The sequence below is a fragment of the Microcebus murinus genome, chromosome X (assembly GCF_040939455.1).
Source record: "Microcebus murinus isolate Inina chromosome X, M.murinus_Inina_mat1.0, whole genome shotgun sequence".
Classification (NCBI taxonomy): domain Eukaryota; kingdom Metazoa; phylum Chordata; class Mammalia; order Primates; family Cheirogaleidae; genus Microcebus; species Microcebus murinus.
In genome coordinates, this window is record NC_134136.1 from 30,803,164 (window position 1) to 30,818,383 (window position 15,220).

A 15,220-nucleotide genomic window follows, 5' to 3' on the forward strand; every position below is an offset into this window, starting at 1 on the left:
ATAACACCTCTCATATCTAGGTAGGGGTTAATGAAATCCCACCTGGGAAAGTACATGTGATAAAATTGCATGTAACTAATAAACACACACACACAAATGAGTGCATGCAAAATGGTGAAATCCAAATAAGATTGGTGGATTGTATCAATGTTAATTTTCTGTTTTGATACTGTACTGTAGTTATATAAGATGTTATCATTGGAGGAAAACAGGTAAAGGGATAAGAGAGATCTCTATTATTTCTTAAAATTACATGGAAATCTACAATTATCTAAAAAAATTTTTTTTAGAAGAGGCATAGTCTTCTTGTCCAGGAAACTAGGAAAACTCACCCAATTGAACCTTTGCTATTTTCTAGTCACTGTGCTAGTGACCTTACATGAATTACCTCTAGGATAAAAATACCTCCTGATTTTCCCTTAGCAGTCCTAATTATTGCCTATTGGCCTAGCAACCCATCTAGTTTAACGTTTTCCAAAATTATTCATTTGTAAGCAGTGTACTACTGTTACTAATATTTATGTTAGAGTAAGCCAGAATGTGTTTAGTAGACCCTACATTAGTTTCCTAGTACTACTGTGACAACCACAAACTTGGTGGTTTAAAATAATACACATTAATTATCTTACAGTTATGAAAGCCAAAAGTCCAAAATCAATTTTACTGGGCTAAAATCAAGGTGTTGGCAGGATCTTGCTCCCTCTGGAAGCTCTAGGGGAAAATCCATTTTCTTACCTTTTCCAGTGTCTAGTGCTACATTCCTTGGCTAAAGGACCTCTCTTTCATCTTCAAAACCAGCAGAGTAGCAACTTGCTCTGCCTTCCTTTTATAAGGATACTTACTATTTAATTTAGCACCTACCTGGATAATCCATGATAATCTCACCATCTCAAAACCCTTAATTTAATGACATTTGCGAAGTCCCATTTTGCCATATAAGGTAAAATAAGATTCACAGGTTGCAGGGATTAGGACTTGCATATCTTTGAGGACCATTATTCAGCCTACCACAGACCTTCACATTTTACTTCCATTTTTGCCATGGTTTTGTTCAGTAGTGTGCTAGATGCATTTGCAGTGGGTAGTTCCCACTTTAACACTTGGTGACACCTATATAACATGGCTAATTATATCCAGTCTTTTTTCTTCTGGCCCTTTCTTAATTCACCATGATTAACAGATCCCTTTCAAGGACAACATACAGGGTACTCATTGCTAAAATGAAGTAGATAATTTGGGAACAGCTAGACAACTTTTTTCTCATGGGCAGCGGTGGGAAAAGTACTTGATGCTACTACCTCTGCCAGTTGTGATTAGCTAGTTGGGCCATGTCCCATGCAATGGACATCCAAAATGCAGGAAAGTACCAGACCCCCAGACAGCAATGTCAGAGGCAAACAGGAGAAATTATAGTTTAAGTGAAATATGTGTAGGAAATATAGGCTTAGCTGTCCAGCACGAACATTCTTGCTACAATATATAGGGTATTTTCTTCAATATCAACAACCAATTCTTCAATTCTCCAAACACCGAGTTGTGCAATATTTAACACAATTCTATCACTAGCTGCCTAGAGTTAGCATTGTATTCATACTATCCTCCCAACAAGTTGATGCACTCACAAACTCAGAAGCTTTGGGGGATTTTATGGAGGTTCCATTATGTAAGCATGAATGATTAAATCACTGGCCATTGGGGATTGAAATTCCCCAGCTCCTCTTCTCTTCCAGGAGATCTGGCACTGGGATTGAAAATTCTAACCCTTTTATCACATGGTTGGTTCTTCTGGAAACTAGCTCCCATCCTGAAGCTATCTAGGTGACCACTAAGAGTCACCTCATTATTGCTCAGGAAATTCCAAGGATTTTAGAAGCTCTGTATCAAGTACTGGGTACAAAGATCAAATACATATTTCTTATTGTATCACTTAATGGTTTTACATTGTAAATCTACATCTATATTTATTTTATTGCTGGGAATGATTCTTTTAACTTTGTAATAACAAAAGTGCACATTGAATGGTAAATTAAATAACTTCTACTTTTCTAAGAAAGTTGATGATAAACATTTAACTTGCAAAAACATGTTTGTTGACACATACTATGCATCAAGGGGACTGTAATAATAATACTGACTTCATGAAACCCCAAATCTACAAACCTGCTAAAGAAGGATTAATACCTACTTCAGAAGATAGTAATTCATTTAAGAAGAATGTATCAATTTAGTACATGCAAATGCAGAAGTTCTGTTGACTTCTCATTCTGTGAACAGAACTTCTAATGAAGATAAAATAACATTTCTTCTAATTTAATTACACTAATTTTGAATTCCAAGTTTTTGTGTACATGTTTACAAATAGGAGTGACAGTTAATATGCTGGCTCCGTTAGCAAAAGAACTTAACAAACAATTATTGATGACAGCTTAAAATCAGTATTATCAAATGATTAAAACAGAAAATTGCTTCTTTTCAACAATGATTTGATATTTTTATCAAATTCATGGAATAATAATTTTATAAAAGTTTGTACTTATGAAAAAGAAACACTCAGCTTTGAGAATTCAGTTAAAAATTCAACATTGAGGATAAAATTATTTATGGGGTCATAATGCCAATACACATTTTGGTGAAGCAGAGTATTGTAGGAAGATTGATGTTTTACTGAATTAAGAAAGCTATGTAGCAGAAATATATCAGAATTGGTTGTATTGCTCACATAATCCATGCTCGTGCAATCAAGATACGGCATTTTGCAAATCAAAATAAAAATAGTAGTTGCCCAAATTTATACACAAATACATTAATATACACACATATATGTGTGCATGTATATATATATGTATAATATATGAATGACACTACACTGTAGAAACTACAAGAATGGTTATATTTTAGTTTTTGTGTTGGGTGGTGGTTTCACAAATATAAAAGTAAAGGGAAGAAGGGAAGGGAAGGGAAAGGAAAGGAAAAGATGGTAAGGAAAGGGAAGGAAGAGGGACGAGCATGGGTCAACTATAACGGTGTGTTATGAACCAACATTTATGATACCTCTGTGCATCTGAGATCCATATTTAAAAACGTCTTAATGCTTTCTTTTCTAGCTTTCTGACATTCTCTATGGAAACAGGTCAAATGTTGGAGGGTAAGTTTCAAGTGAGGAGAGAGGTCAATGGAAATGGTGAGAAGGAAGTTAGTGAAATCAGTTTGGGGTACATGGACTTTGAAGTCCCTCAGGGACATTCGAGTAGTGATGTCCAGTAGACAGTTGGCAAGGCTAATCTGAGATTTGGAGGAGTAAATATCCTAGAGATGTAGATTTGGGAGTCAGTGGTGTTTAGAGGGAGGCCACGGAGATCACCCAGGGAGAGTGAACATGGGGACTTAGGAGAGAGGAGGCCCAGGACAGAATCCCAGGAGCACCAGCACTCAAGGTGGCAGCTCAACTCTCTGGCTGGCAGGCACCAGCACCTGGGCTGGAGTCAGGCAGAAGCAGCTTTGAAAGAGGGCTGTGGGGCTCAGGAGCTGAAAGCTCTTGGCAAAGTAGGGTACCCTCTCTGATCAGCTGTCACACCTGGTGATAATGGGCATCTGAAAGGGATGTTGTGCGATGGGTTAGGTAAATCACCTGGGATCAGAAAGCCTTCCCCTCCTCCTCTTATTCTCGGTGACATGTCCCCCCTAGCCCCACCCCCCCACCCCCGCATACTAAGCCCCCCACATCCACAACCTCAGCTTCCTGGTCTCTCAGGGATGGGGGATGAAGTGGGTTGGGAAGTGGGGGCTGAGCTCCGGTGACGCGGTGCTCACGTGACCCACCAGGCACAGACGTGGGCACCAGCCCCCGCGCCCGCCCTGTGGTCCGGTCCCAGCGCCGGCGCCGGTGTGGAATCACCTCTCTGAGCTGTCCCAGCTGCGGGAGAGCATCCAGCGGGCTTCCGCGAACCCAAGGAGGCGCAGGCCTGTCCCGGGTGCCCGCAGGTCAGTGTGAAGGCGGGCGCTGCCGGCGGACCCGGGGCAGGGGGTGGAGTGGCTGGCAATAGGATCCAGGAGCAGCGGGAGGGGGCGGGGAAGGGATCTGGGGGACTGGTGAGGAGGGGGGCGGGAGGACCCCGCAGCGGCCCCAGCTAGCCTTCTCATCCCCCCTCTGAGCTCTCCATCCATTTTACATCTGGAAATTGGGGTGGGGGGGACGCCCCTGCAGTGCGACGGCGAAACGCAGACATATTCTGGAAATCAGCCCCTCTCACACTCTGCGCCTATGAAGACATGCTGACCTCCACGAAAAGGGGGTGTGATGGGGCAGGTTGCCTCCAGGAGAGGGGGACACAGGGACCCAAACGCAGTTTGGAAAGCATCCTGGTCTGGCGCCCAAGGCCTGGAGAGAAATGGCGGCTGGGGTGCGGGGGAGGTGGGGGAGGAAAACGCTGGGTGAAAAGGGCCTGGATTCAGGAAAGGGACACCTGTGAGCCCCCTGAGCGCGCAGCCCCTGCCCTGTCTCCTGTCTGTCTGCAGGTCTGCGTGTCTGTCGTTGCCAGCACTCTTCGAGGCCTGAGAAGGAGGAGCAACCTGTCCAGGATCCCCACAGGTCCGTGAAGGGGTGGGCGGCAGGGACAGGGACCCAGAAGGGTTGAGAGTGTGGAGCGCACAGCTTGTGCAGATTTGGGGCCCCACTGCCCAGGCGGAGGGAGTGTGGAGAAGGTGGCTGGGAATTCCCGCCAGGGAATGGTGGGCTCACGTGTGTGGGAGGACCGGTGGGGTAAGGGGCGGGCAGAAGGCACACTTGGAGGTCGGGCCAGGGTAGGGGAGCCATCAGCAGGGGCAAGATGCAAGTGTTATCCGGACCTGCTTTCCGCCCCATGCCCTCAGTCTCCCATGTCTCCTCTTTCCTCTACTCCTACCCACCCAGGACAGGAAAAAGAGGGGAAATCTCAACGATGGAAAAACTCTACAATGAAAATGAAGGAATGGCTTTGAACCAAGGAAAGATGGAATATGAGGAACAGCCACAGCATGAGGGAAAACCAGAACGTCTGGAAAATAAGAATTTAGAAAATGAAGGAAAGACAGAAAACAAGGGAAAGACAGAAGATAAGGAACTAGAGAATAAAGAAAAGCCAGAGGATGAGGGAAAGGCAGAAGAAAAAGGAAAGCCAGAGGGTGAGGGAAAGTCAGGGAGTGAGGGAAAGTCAGAGAGTGAAAGAAAGCCAGAAAGGGAGAGAAAGCCAGAGAAGGAGGAAAATCCAGAGAGCAAGGGACAGCTGGGGTGGGAGGGAGAGCCAGAGAGGGAAGGGGAGCCAGAGAGCGATGGAGAGCCAGACAGTGAGGAAGAGCAAGAGAGTGAAATAAAGGCTGCAGGAAAGCGCCCAGCTGAGGATGATATACCCAGGAAAGCCAAAAGAAAAACCAACAAGGGGCTGGCTCAGTACCTCAAGCAATATAAAGAGGCCATCCATGATATGAATTTCAGCAATGAGGATATGATAAGAGAATTTGACAATATGGCTAGGGTGGAGGAGAAAAGGAGAAAAAGCAAACAGAAGTTAGGGGCATTTTTATGGATGCAAAGAAATTTACAGGACCCCTTCTATCCAAGGGGCCCAAGGGAATTCAGGGGTGGCTGCAGGGCCCCACGAAGGGACACTGAAGACATTCCTTATGTGTAGTGTCCCTGACAGGCATATACCAGGCCCTTTAACCTTATGCTAATATTTTGCTTTAGGTGTCCCTCCTGTTACCCTTACCTGTAGCCTTTTGACCCAACTGCAGTGTTTGCTCTAGGTTTCAGTAGCAGATTTTCACCCATGTGCATTGCAAAGATGTTATGATTCTTGAAAAAATAAAGCAGCTTATACTATCATCTACAGAATCTGTCTGTTTTGTGGGAAAAAAACCTATAAATTTATGTAGTACATCTATACAGGCAAAATAAAAAGTTTTGTTCATGAAAAGGTTAACAGTGGTTTTCTGAGTTGTAAGATAGTGGATGATTTCATTTCTTTGTTTTCTTTCTGCTCATCTGTTTATTTATTTTTCCTAGAGAATACAGGTGAATCTTCACACACAAAAATATTTGAAAAGTCAAAAAACAATATATAAAAAGAAATGAGAAGAACTGTTCAGTGAGCTTATGAAGATAGTGGAGACACTTAAAATGATAGGTAAAATTCACATTACCTCTGGGATTCATATCTGGAGGAATCAACCTGTGGTTATTACAGATCCATTGCTCTAAGGAACAGTCTTTTCATCTGTCAAATGGAGGTAATCCTTGCTTCCTAGAACTGCTGAGTGGATTAGATGACGTACAGAGTATGTGAGGTGTGTTGGCATTTACCTTCTCCCCTGCACTAGCAGAAACAAGAGCTCATCACACACTTGGAGAAGGACTGGAGTACATCTTATCTGTACCCAGATTAAGACCAGGAAGGTAAAATGTGGGTGCCATCCTCCCCTGGATAATGTCATGTCTGCTGGGCACCATAAGGGCTCATGCCCTTGTCATAAGTCCTGCACCCTCCTAAGGCTATCACTTCTGCTGATATGCTGACATCCTCAAGGTGACAAAGCCCAGTTGATTTCACTGGAGTCACTAATGAGCCAAAATAACTCACCCCACCCCATAACAACTATAGAAGTGTAGATAAAGCCCTTTTCTTCACTTTAGAATTATATGTAACCAATAGGGTAAAAGCTCAGTGATCCTTCAGGCCCTGAGGGATTTCAGATTTTTTAACAAAACAATCGCTTCTGTGTTATTGGTTTGTAATTGTTTTTCTGCATACAGCTGTCTCTCCACCAGATTCAGATATGGGAAGCTGCGATAAAATTTGAGTGGCACTTTTTCCTTAGAGGAAATTCTCTTGTGGGCAACTCCTGACAGGTCCCACTTTACCAGTTTAACATATCTTCCCAAATTTGTGATTTTTACAGTATTCATTGCTACTCAAATGGTGGCCCATGAACCAGCTGCACTGGCATCACTTGAAAGATAAGTTAGAAATGTAGAATCTGAAGTCTCCACCCTAGATCTACTGGATCAGAATCTTTTCTGATTTTAATAAGAGCTGTAGGTGATTCCTGTGCACATTAAGGTTTGAGAAGCACATATTTGCAAGGAGACTCTTATCTTTCCCACTTCCACCTTTTCATGAAATATATGCCTAGAAGGATAAATATATGTGCTACATAGGATTTACATCACAGATTGTTAAATCTGTGTTTGTCAAACTGCAGTTTCACTTCTCTACATTAGTAGAGTTTAAAACAAATTCAGTGGGTCAAGACGTGTAATATTTTTTAATGAAATAGAATAGAATAAAATTGATCAGAACCGGATAGTAAATATTAGGTTGTCTTACAGGTAGGTAGAATGAGTATTGTTTTGTGAAATTTGTGTTTCAGTTATGTATATATGTACATGTATATACCTGAATTGTGATGACTATGGGCTGCAGTTTTTAAAAGTTGAGAAAAATTGGATTTTGCTTCTCAAAGCACAGCTTGTTCTTTTCCTGGTACCCCCTAATGCCTAGCACAGTTCCTGACAGGTAATAGGTTCTTAATATTAATAAATGTGTAAATAATGATAGCTGAGTCAAGATTTCTTGTCCCAGATCATTCTTTACATAAATAACTGTGGACTCTACTTCTCTGCCAGCATTTACTTGCAGTTCTAAAAGGAACACTGTGGAGAAGTGTCTGCACCACAAATTTAATCTTATCTCATTTTATTAATGAAAATTTCTTTAATTTTTTTATTTCAGGATATTATGGGGGTAAAAACATTTTGGTTACATGTTATAACTTTGCTACACCCAAACCATGCTTTGAGGCATGCTGTTTCCCCCCTACCATGCTCACTGTGTCCTTTAGTTGTGAGTTTACCCACCCTCAACTCTACAATCCCTAAAGAATATTACTGCCATGTGAGCACCTTAGTGTTGATCAGTTAATTCCAATTTGATGGCAAGTACATGTGGTGCCTATTCTTCCATTCTTGTGATATCTATTCATGAATTTTTAAAGTGTGCTGGTTTGCCACATATCAGAATCACCAAAGGACTTTGTTGAAAATGTGAACTTCTGACCTCCAACTTGGATCCACAGAGTGGAGCTCTAGAACCTCCATTTTTGACAGGCTCCCTAGGTGATTCTGATTCACACTAAAGGCTAATCACCACTGATTTATATATTCATTATGATCTTAGTCATATTAAGTGTAAACCATAAGGTAAGCAGAAGAAAAAGTTACAGTGTCTCATTTTTTTTTGGTAGGGGGAAATAAAGGCCTTTCTAAGTTATAAAACAAAGGTCAGGAGTATGAATCCATAAAGGTAAGGATTAATATATCTATTGCATATATCCTGAAAGTGTCTTTAGAGAAAATCATGCCTGTAAACAAAGGCAAAAGCAAGGTATCTCACGGTATGGTGTATTTCTTGCTCTAGATGCCATGATAACTGTGACAGCTATACAGTTCTATTGCTAAAGAAGACTCATGGGACCTCAAATGGCGATGATTGCAAATCTACAGTTTATTGCAAAAAAATAAATGTGATATAGTGACAGCATTAAATATGTATATCATAACCAAAACCTGTCTCATAGTGAGGAATCCAGAGTGGCCGGCTATGAGCTTCAGTTGTTTTTTCCTCTCTATAAGAGCTCTGACAAGATTCACTTTACCCTTCAGGTCAGGAAACATTAATGTATGTATAGAAAACCAGATGATGCAAAATGGAGTCTCAGTCCAGGTTTCTGGTATACTGCTGATTGTGTAGGCATATTCTTGCTCTGTAGACAGCCTCAGTAGCAGAATTCTTGGTAGACAGGTTCACCAAGACAAGATCAATCTCACTGTTATCAATGAAGTTGACAATGAAGTTGAAGTTGACAATGAAACCCCTCAGACCCATGGTTATAAAACAACACTCTTAACCAGTATGTTTTATGCTTTTACTATGGGTCGGTGCCATGAGGGTGCATTTCTTATTTCAGCTCAGGCAAATCTCAGTCTTGCTAGAGTTAACCCTCCTAGAACAATATGCCTTTTACCCTCCTCCTCATGTAAATAAAGCTGCAGGCACAATTCCTGGTCAGTACTACTAGCATGGCCCTCACCCATTTGCTGGATATCTCCTCATCTTCCAATCCTAATTCACTTTCCACACTTCTCTACCCTGCTCTGTGTCCCAGGGGAGTCTTACCTATATGGACCACATCAAAGGGCTCCTTTGTGCTCAGAAACCAGCAGTAAAGAATGTAGTCAGAAAATTTTGCCCCCCTCCAGCTTGTCCCCTGCTGTGTCATCAGATCCTGATGGAATCTCTTCTATCAAGGTTCCTAAAAGGTGGCCCTCTTCACATAGGCTCTGTATCTCCAAGTTTTAGTAACCTGTCTTTGCCTTTGTCCCTAGGCTTACTGCTGGCAATCCCACTTTTATTAGCCATGCTTTATTACACTATCTCTGTAGTTCTCTAATATCCTCCCCAATTTTTATGTATTCTCTTTTGTTAAAAACTCCCCTCATAATTTCCAATGTGAATGTGACCCCTTTTTCATGCACTTCTTATATACATAAGCAGACATAAGAAGTTACTCCAGGAATTGGGCTGCTCATTTATTTGAGAAAGGAAAGAATCACCTCCTTATAATGGAGGTCAGGAAAGTGGAAGGCGGGTGTTAGTAGGGGTTCACAGGTACATGGCATGTAGTAGCATCATGATTACTCAAACAGCACTGATGGCACGAGATGAAGTGCAGGTAGAACCCAAAGCTTTGGGAAATCAAGTGGCTATGTCACTTAAGCATTGAGGCCAAAATAATTATGAAAAAGGTTGTGGAGTCACCTGTGTTCATCTCATGACCTTAAAGAGTATGCATAGAAAAAGGACATTGGAAGCTATGAAAATAAAATAGAGAACACATATAGAGCACCAGAAGGCCTCCATGGCAAGTTTGAAGGAGTCCCTCATATTAGGGTAGATATGGCTGAGAACCAAGCCTAGGTCCTCATAATGTTGCAGTTTCACTGCTTATTAAATGCTCCACCTATAGTAGCTTTTGCAATCAAGTAAGACACTAGTAGGGGAGGAGTGAAACCCTTATATATGGTTTAGGGGCATTTGTGCAGACATACTCCAAGGCATTAAGAAATGCACTGGTGAGAGGGTCACCAGCATACTTGAAGATTTCTGTGGGCCTGTGCTCTGTAGGCTGGGAATGATAGAGGAGAATTCTGCAGTGGAATTTGACTACCTGATCTTAATGTGAATTATGCGATCTCAGAGCAGTGAAGTTCAGGTGACAGGGCTTAATTTTCTGAAACAAGGCAAGTGCAACTTACTACAATAAGCCACAGGAATTAAATGGTAATTTAAAGATTTTTGAACCACAGGGATCTTTGTTGATGGCTAATCAGAGCAATCCTAAAAATGAAATAATTGAGAAGCCTATCAGATGCTGCCTGCCATATCTAGGTAGAAAAAAATTCTAGGTCTGCTAGAAAGCCTAACTTGAGTTGCTATGGTGGGGTTTCTCAACCTATTGCCCAGCTTAAGGGAAAGTAGGCTACCTCTAAGGTATGATCCTGCAGCCACTGGTGTGTGCTATGAATCTTCCATCATACCTTCCCCAGTAGGACCTACAGATGCTTTTCAGAGTTTGCATAAGGAAAAGGAAATACCAAGGCTTCCTATGAGTTATTAGCTAAAGCCTCTAAAGTGATGCTAATCTCTGGAGACCCTGAACTGTATCATAACCAATAATCAGATTGAGGGGCTTATGGAAATAAGGAGATATAGGAAATAAGGCAACAATTGTTCTCTATTTAAAAAGTAGCTCCTAGGTGCTGGCAGGTACTCAATATTTGAATATGGAATTCCAAGTAACTATGTAACCCAAAATGCTTATCATGGACTGGGCACTATTTGATTCATCAAACCACAAGACTAGACATGTGCAGCAGCTTTACATTTTAAGATGAGAATTATAAATAGCAGATTGAACCTAAACATGACTACAAAGCACAAGAAAACTGCACAAGCAGACTCTCAAGGAGCCTTCTCCTACTGTTTGGCCACCTCTCTATCAACCCACATTTGTGGCCTAGTGGGACATTCTCTGTGACTGGAGAATAAAGGAGTGTGGGTCTGGTTTATAGATGGATGTGCATAGCATTCTGGAACCTAGTGGAAGAGGAAGGCTGCTGTACTGCAATCTCACTCAGGGGTAGACAGTGGCAAAGGGAAATCTTAATGGGCAGAAAATCAGATGACATATTGTTTACCTGGTATGGAAATAGAAAGCCTGATTCATGAGCAATGGCAAGTGGGTTGGCTGGCTTCTCAGGGTCTTGGAAGGAACAAAACTTGGAAACTTTGTCACAAGGAGGTCTGGAGGAGAAGTATGTGCATGGACTGCTCACAAGGTGGACAGAGTGTCAAAACATTTGTTTTTCACTTAAGTGATCGGCAGAGGGCATCTATTAAGGGAAATGTTCTTAATAATTAGGGGGACAACAAAAGTTAGGCTTTTAGTAATGGCAGATTAGCTTGTTTCAGAGCAAACCTTTCCATGAAGAACTACTAGAAAAGCTGGACAAAACCGAAACAATCTGTTTGAAGACATTGGAAAGATAACAAGGCAGTGAAGACTTGTGACACCAAAATCTTGAAGAGAAAAGTAGCCCACAGAGAGGAACCCTACTCTTGACACACCTTTTTGCCTTGAGGTATTCATTGATAGGAAAGTTGAGGGTATCAGGATGAGAGGTGAGTAAAGTTTTCAGCAGTCTCAAGAGGCTGGGACACAGAAATTGAAGTTCAGTTTCCAAATGAGGACGAGTCCTGGTATACATTCTTGAATTTCAGTTGGGAACAGATAAGGTTGTGCTTTAAAAATAAAGATGAATGGAAAATAAACCTTCCCTCACAAGGTCTAAACCCCAGCTTTAAATAAAATCAATCCCAAATTGGATTAAGGTGATCTGCTTCTATCCTAACTGGGGATCTCAGACTTACAGTACAAAACATGAATTTTGCCAACAAAAATGAGCTTGGTAGTACATTGTTTCCCAAGACCTCCAGATAAGAACTAAGTTCTGCTGACATATTTATTTTAGCCTTGTGAGACCTTGAACAGTGAATCCAGCCATGCTGTGCCAAATAAGTAGGTATTGTTTTAAGCTGCTAAATCTGAAGTAATTTGTTACATAGTAACAGAATACTATTACAGATTTTGGTACTGAAAGTACTAAATATCTAGAAAGGTGAGAGTGGCTGGGGAAATGGGCAGTAGAAGGAGGCTGGGAAAATTTTGAGGAACATGATTACTTGATCCAACTATAAGGAAAAATCTATGCCTTAAAGACCCTGCTGGTGAGGGGTCAGCAAGATGTGAGGAGCATATTACTGGAAACTAGAGAAAGAGAGATGTTTATGTGTAGTGGCATGAAGATTAGAGAAATTATTAATATCTCCTAAAGTTAGGTGGAAAGTAGAACTTGTTACAGACTTGAATGCTTAGCTGAGAAAATTTCCAAGCAAAGTTCTGAGTTGTAGCCTAATCTTGTTGCTTATAACAAAATGTGACAAGAAATATAAATTGAGGGAATATCTGTTAAACATAAAGGAAAGAGCTTAATGATTTGGGAAATACCCATCCTATCCAAATGGCAAAATTCACTGAAATTAAGAGATTCCTTCTGAAATTATGACATAAAGAAAAAGCTGAGAATGTGCTTGACACAACCTTTTGCTGAAAGCTCAGAAAGATAAGAAAGTGAGAGCATTCAGTCACACAAAGGTCATTTTCAAGATTAAATGTATGACTTACACATTCTCTCAATGAAACCAGAGGGGCTGAGTCTATAGGTCAGAGACAGGAAAATAAAAGATTCAAAGCACAGAAGGATTCAATGTGCCACTGCTGGTTTGGAGCTGGAGGGCACCATGTGGCAAGGAATGTGCACAGCCTATAGGAGCTGAGAACAGCCACACTCAGCCACCTCAGCAGAAGTCAAAAATAGAGAAAGATGATTTCAAAAATATTTTTGAGTGTGGATTTTCTTCAATGGAGTAAAACCCAGTGAAATTTATGCAAGACTCAAAAGATTCTTAAGAAAATTGTATCAGCAGAAATACAGTCAGCTTGGAATGAAAGAGACAGGACAGTATAAAATGAAAAGAAAATGCCAGACCCTTAAAATTCTCCTTATGGGAAATGGCCTGATAAAACTACTCAGCTGGGAACACATTCTACCTTTAATGAAAAAGGAAAGATTATTCAGATACTACAACTAAGAGCTCAGGGTATAGAACTGAGAGTCCAGAGGATAGAGCCAAGACCACAGAGGGTAAAGATTCCCAGGCCTTGAAACTAATAAAGGAATTTGGGGCCAGTGACCTCTTTTTATCTTCCATTTTACCCATTTTTTTTCTAAAATTGTTATCCTGTGTCTGTCTCATCATCATATTTTGGGAGTTTTGTGGGCAGAGAATTTGTCTCCTTGGTTTCACAGATTCACAGATGGAGAGGAATGTTTTCAGGAGCTTTACTTAGTGGATTATGCCCAAGATACTCATTCACATTTGGTTTAGCTAGTTTAGACAATGCTATTTTAACTTTTGAGATGATGCTATAATGGAGTGAGATTCTTGGGAATCTTAGGAGGAGTTAAATGTGTTTTGCATTTGAAAGGGACATAAATTTGGGGACCAGACTATGGTAGACAGAATTTTAAGATGACTTCCTCAAATCACCAGCCATGGTATATATATATATATATATTTCCAGTCACTCAATAAAATACTAATCTATGTCTTGAAGTGAAGAGATTTTGCAGATGTCATTATGGTCCCCAATCAGTTGATCTTAACATAGGAAGATTATCTAGGTGAGCCTGACCTAATCATATCATCTCTTTAAATAAGGGTCTAGAGTCAGAGACAAGAGAAGTCAGAAATTAGAAGCATAAGAAAGAATCAATGTGCCATTGCCCAGTGGACATTGGAGGAGGCCACATGGACGTGGACTCTAGGATCTGAAAACAGCATGGCTGACGGCCAGCAAAAAAGAAAAAAAAAAAAAGGACTGCAGTCCTACAGCTAAGGAACTGAATTCTGAAAATAACCTGAATGATCTTGGACGAAGATCTTCTCATTTTCCCCTAGAGCCTCCATATGAGAATTCAGTCTGGCTGATACACTGATGTCAGCTTTGTGAGACTCTAAGCAAAGAACACAATTATGGCATGCCAGACTTCTGGCCTACAGAACTGTGAGCTAACAAATGTGTGTTTTTTAAGGTGCTCAGTGTGTGGTAATTTGTTATGTAATAGTAAACCATTGCATTATGGGACACAAATATCTTTACTAACTGTGTCCTTCATGAGTGGTCTATCTAAAAACCTATTTCCCAGACCTCTTCATCATTAATTTTCCAGTTTAATTTTCTACAAGTCCCTGACCAGCCAATTTTTTTAGTTATTGCTCATGAGGCAGAGGAAATCCATATTTCTAGCCATGAAAGGTTTTACACAAAATGGATAACCATATGAACCACACAAAATCCTACTCACTGGTAGCTTGTCTCTTTTCCACTGTGCTTCTGGGTTATGCCTGAGTGAGAATACGGTGAAGCAACCATCCATTTGCACCTACTATCAATATATGAAAATAGTAACCCTGAAATCGAGACATTGTTTTACCCATCATTTTCTAACTGGGCATGAGGATGAAGAACACCCCACAAGGCCAAATATGATATATATAGGTTGAGAGGAAGACAATGAAATAGCAGGATTAGTATCAAGAGAGTCTGATCCAACTGCCCATTAAATTTACTTATGCCTTCTTTGCTTACTCAGGCCTGATCTTTTAAGACCATTTGCAATTAATGGTGGAAAGCTGATGCTCACACCAAATGTTATTATTCAACAGAATAGACAGAAACAAGTTCATTAAGTGTATCTCAGCTGTGCAGAAAATTAATACCTTGTGGTCAGGTGTTAAGCCTCTACCAAGGTCTGGTAGCACACCAGGAGCAACTTCTCAAATGTAGACTAGATGCCAAGAAAAGATAGCATAGTTTTGCTTTAAAACTCCAGGGTGTATACTTTAATTCTACTACTGGGGCTTTCTAAGACTTTATGGAGCCTCTCTATGTAGCACAGACATGATACAATTGTATCTACAGGGTCATGAGGCTGAAGTGTCAA

General features: G+C 41.0%; 1 protein-coding gene across 1 annotated transcript; it reads left to right on the plus strand.

The window, feature by feature from the left end:
- The first annotated feature begins 3,801 nt into the window (after positions 1-3,801).
- TCEAL2 (transcription elongation factor A like 2) lies at positions 3,802-5,926 on the plus strand. Its single transcript, XM_012758783.3, has 3 exons — positions 3,802-3,981; positions 4,516-4,588; positions 4,910-5,926. Exon 3 carries the CDS (start codon positions 4,938-4,940, stop codon positions 5,664-5,666), a length of 729 nt encoding a protein of 242 aa, XP_012614237.1. The 5' UTR covers positions 3,802-3,981; positions 4,516-4,588; positions 4,910-4,937; the 3' UTR covers positions 5,667-5,926.
- The last annotated feature ends 9,294 nt before the right edge of the window (positions 5,927-15,220 follow it).

Bases quoted from the DNA above. Each gene is read 5' to 3' on its own strand.
- TCEAL2 (XM_012758783.3), top strand. From the start codon at position 4,938: ATGGAAAAACTCTACAATGAAAATGAAGGAATGGCTTTGAACCAAGGA.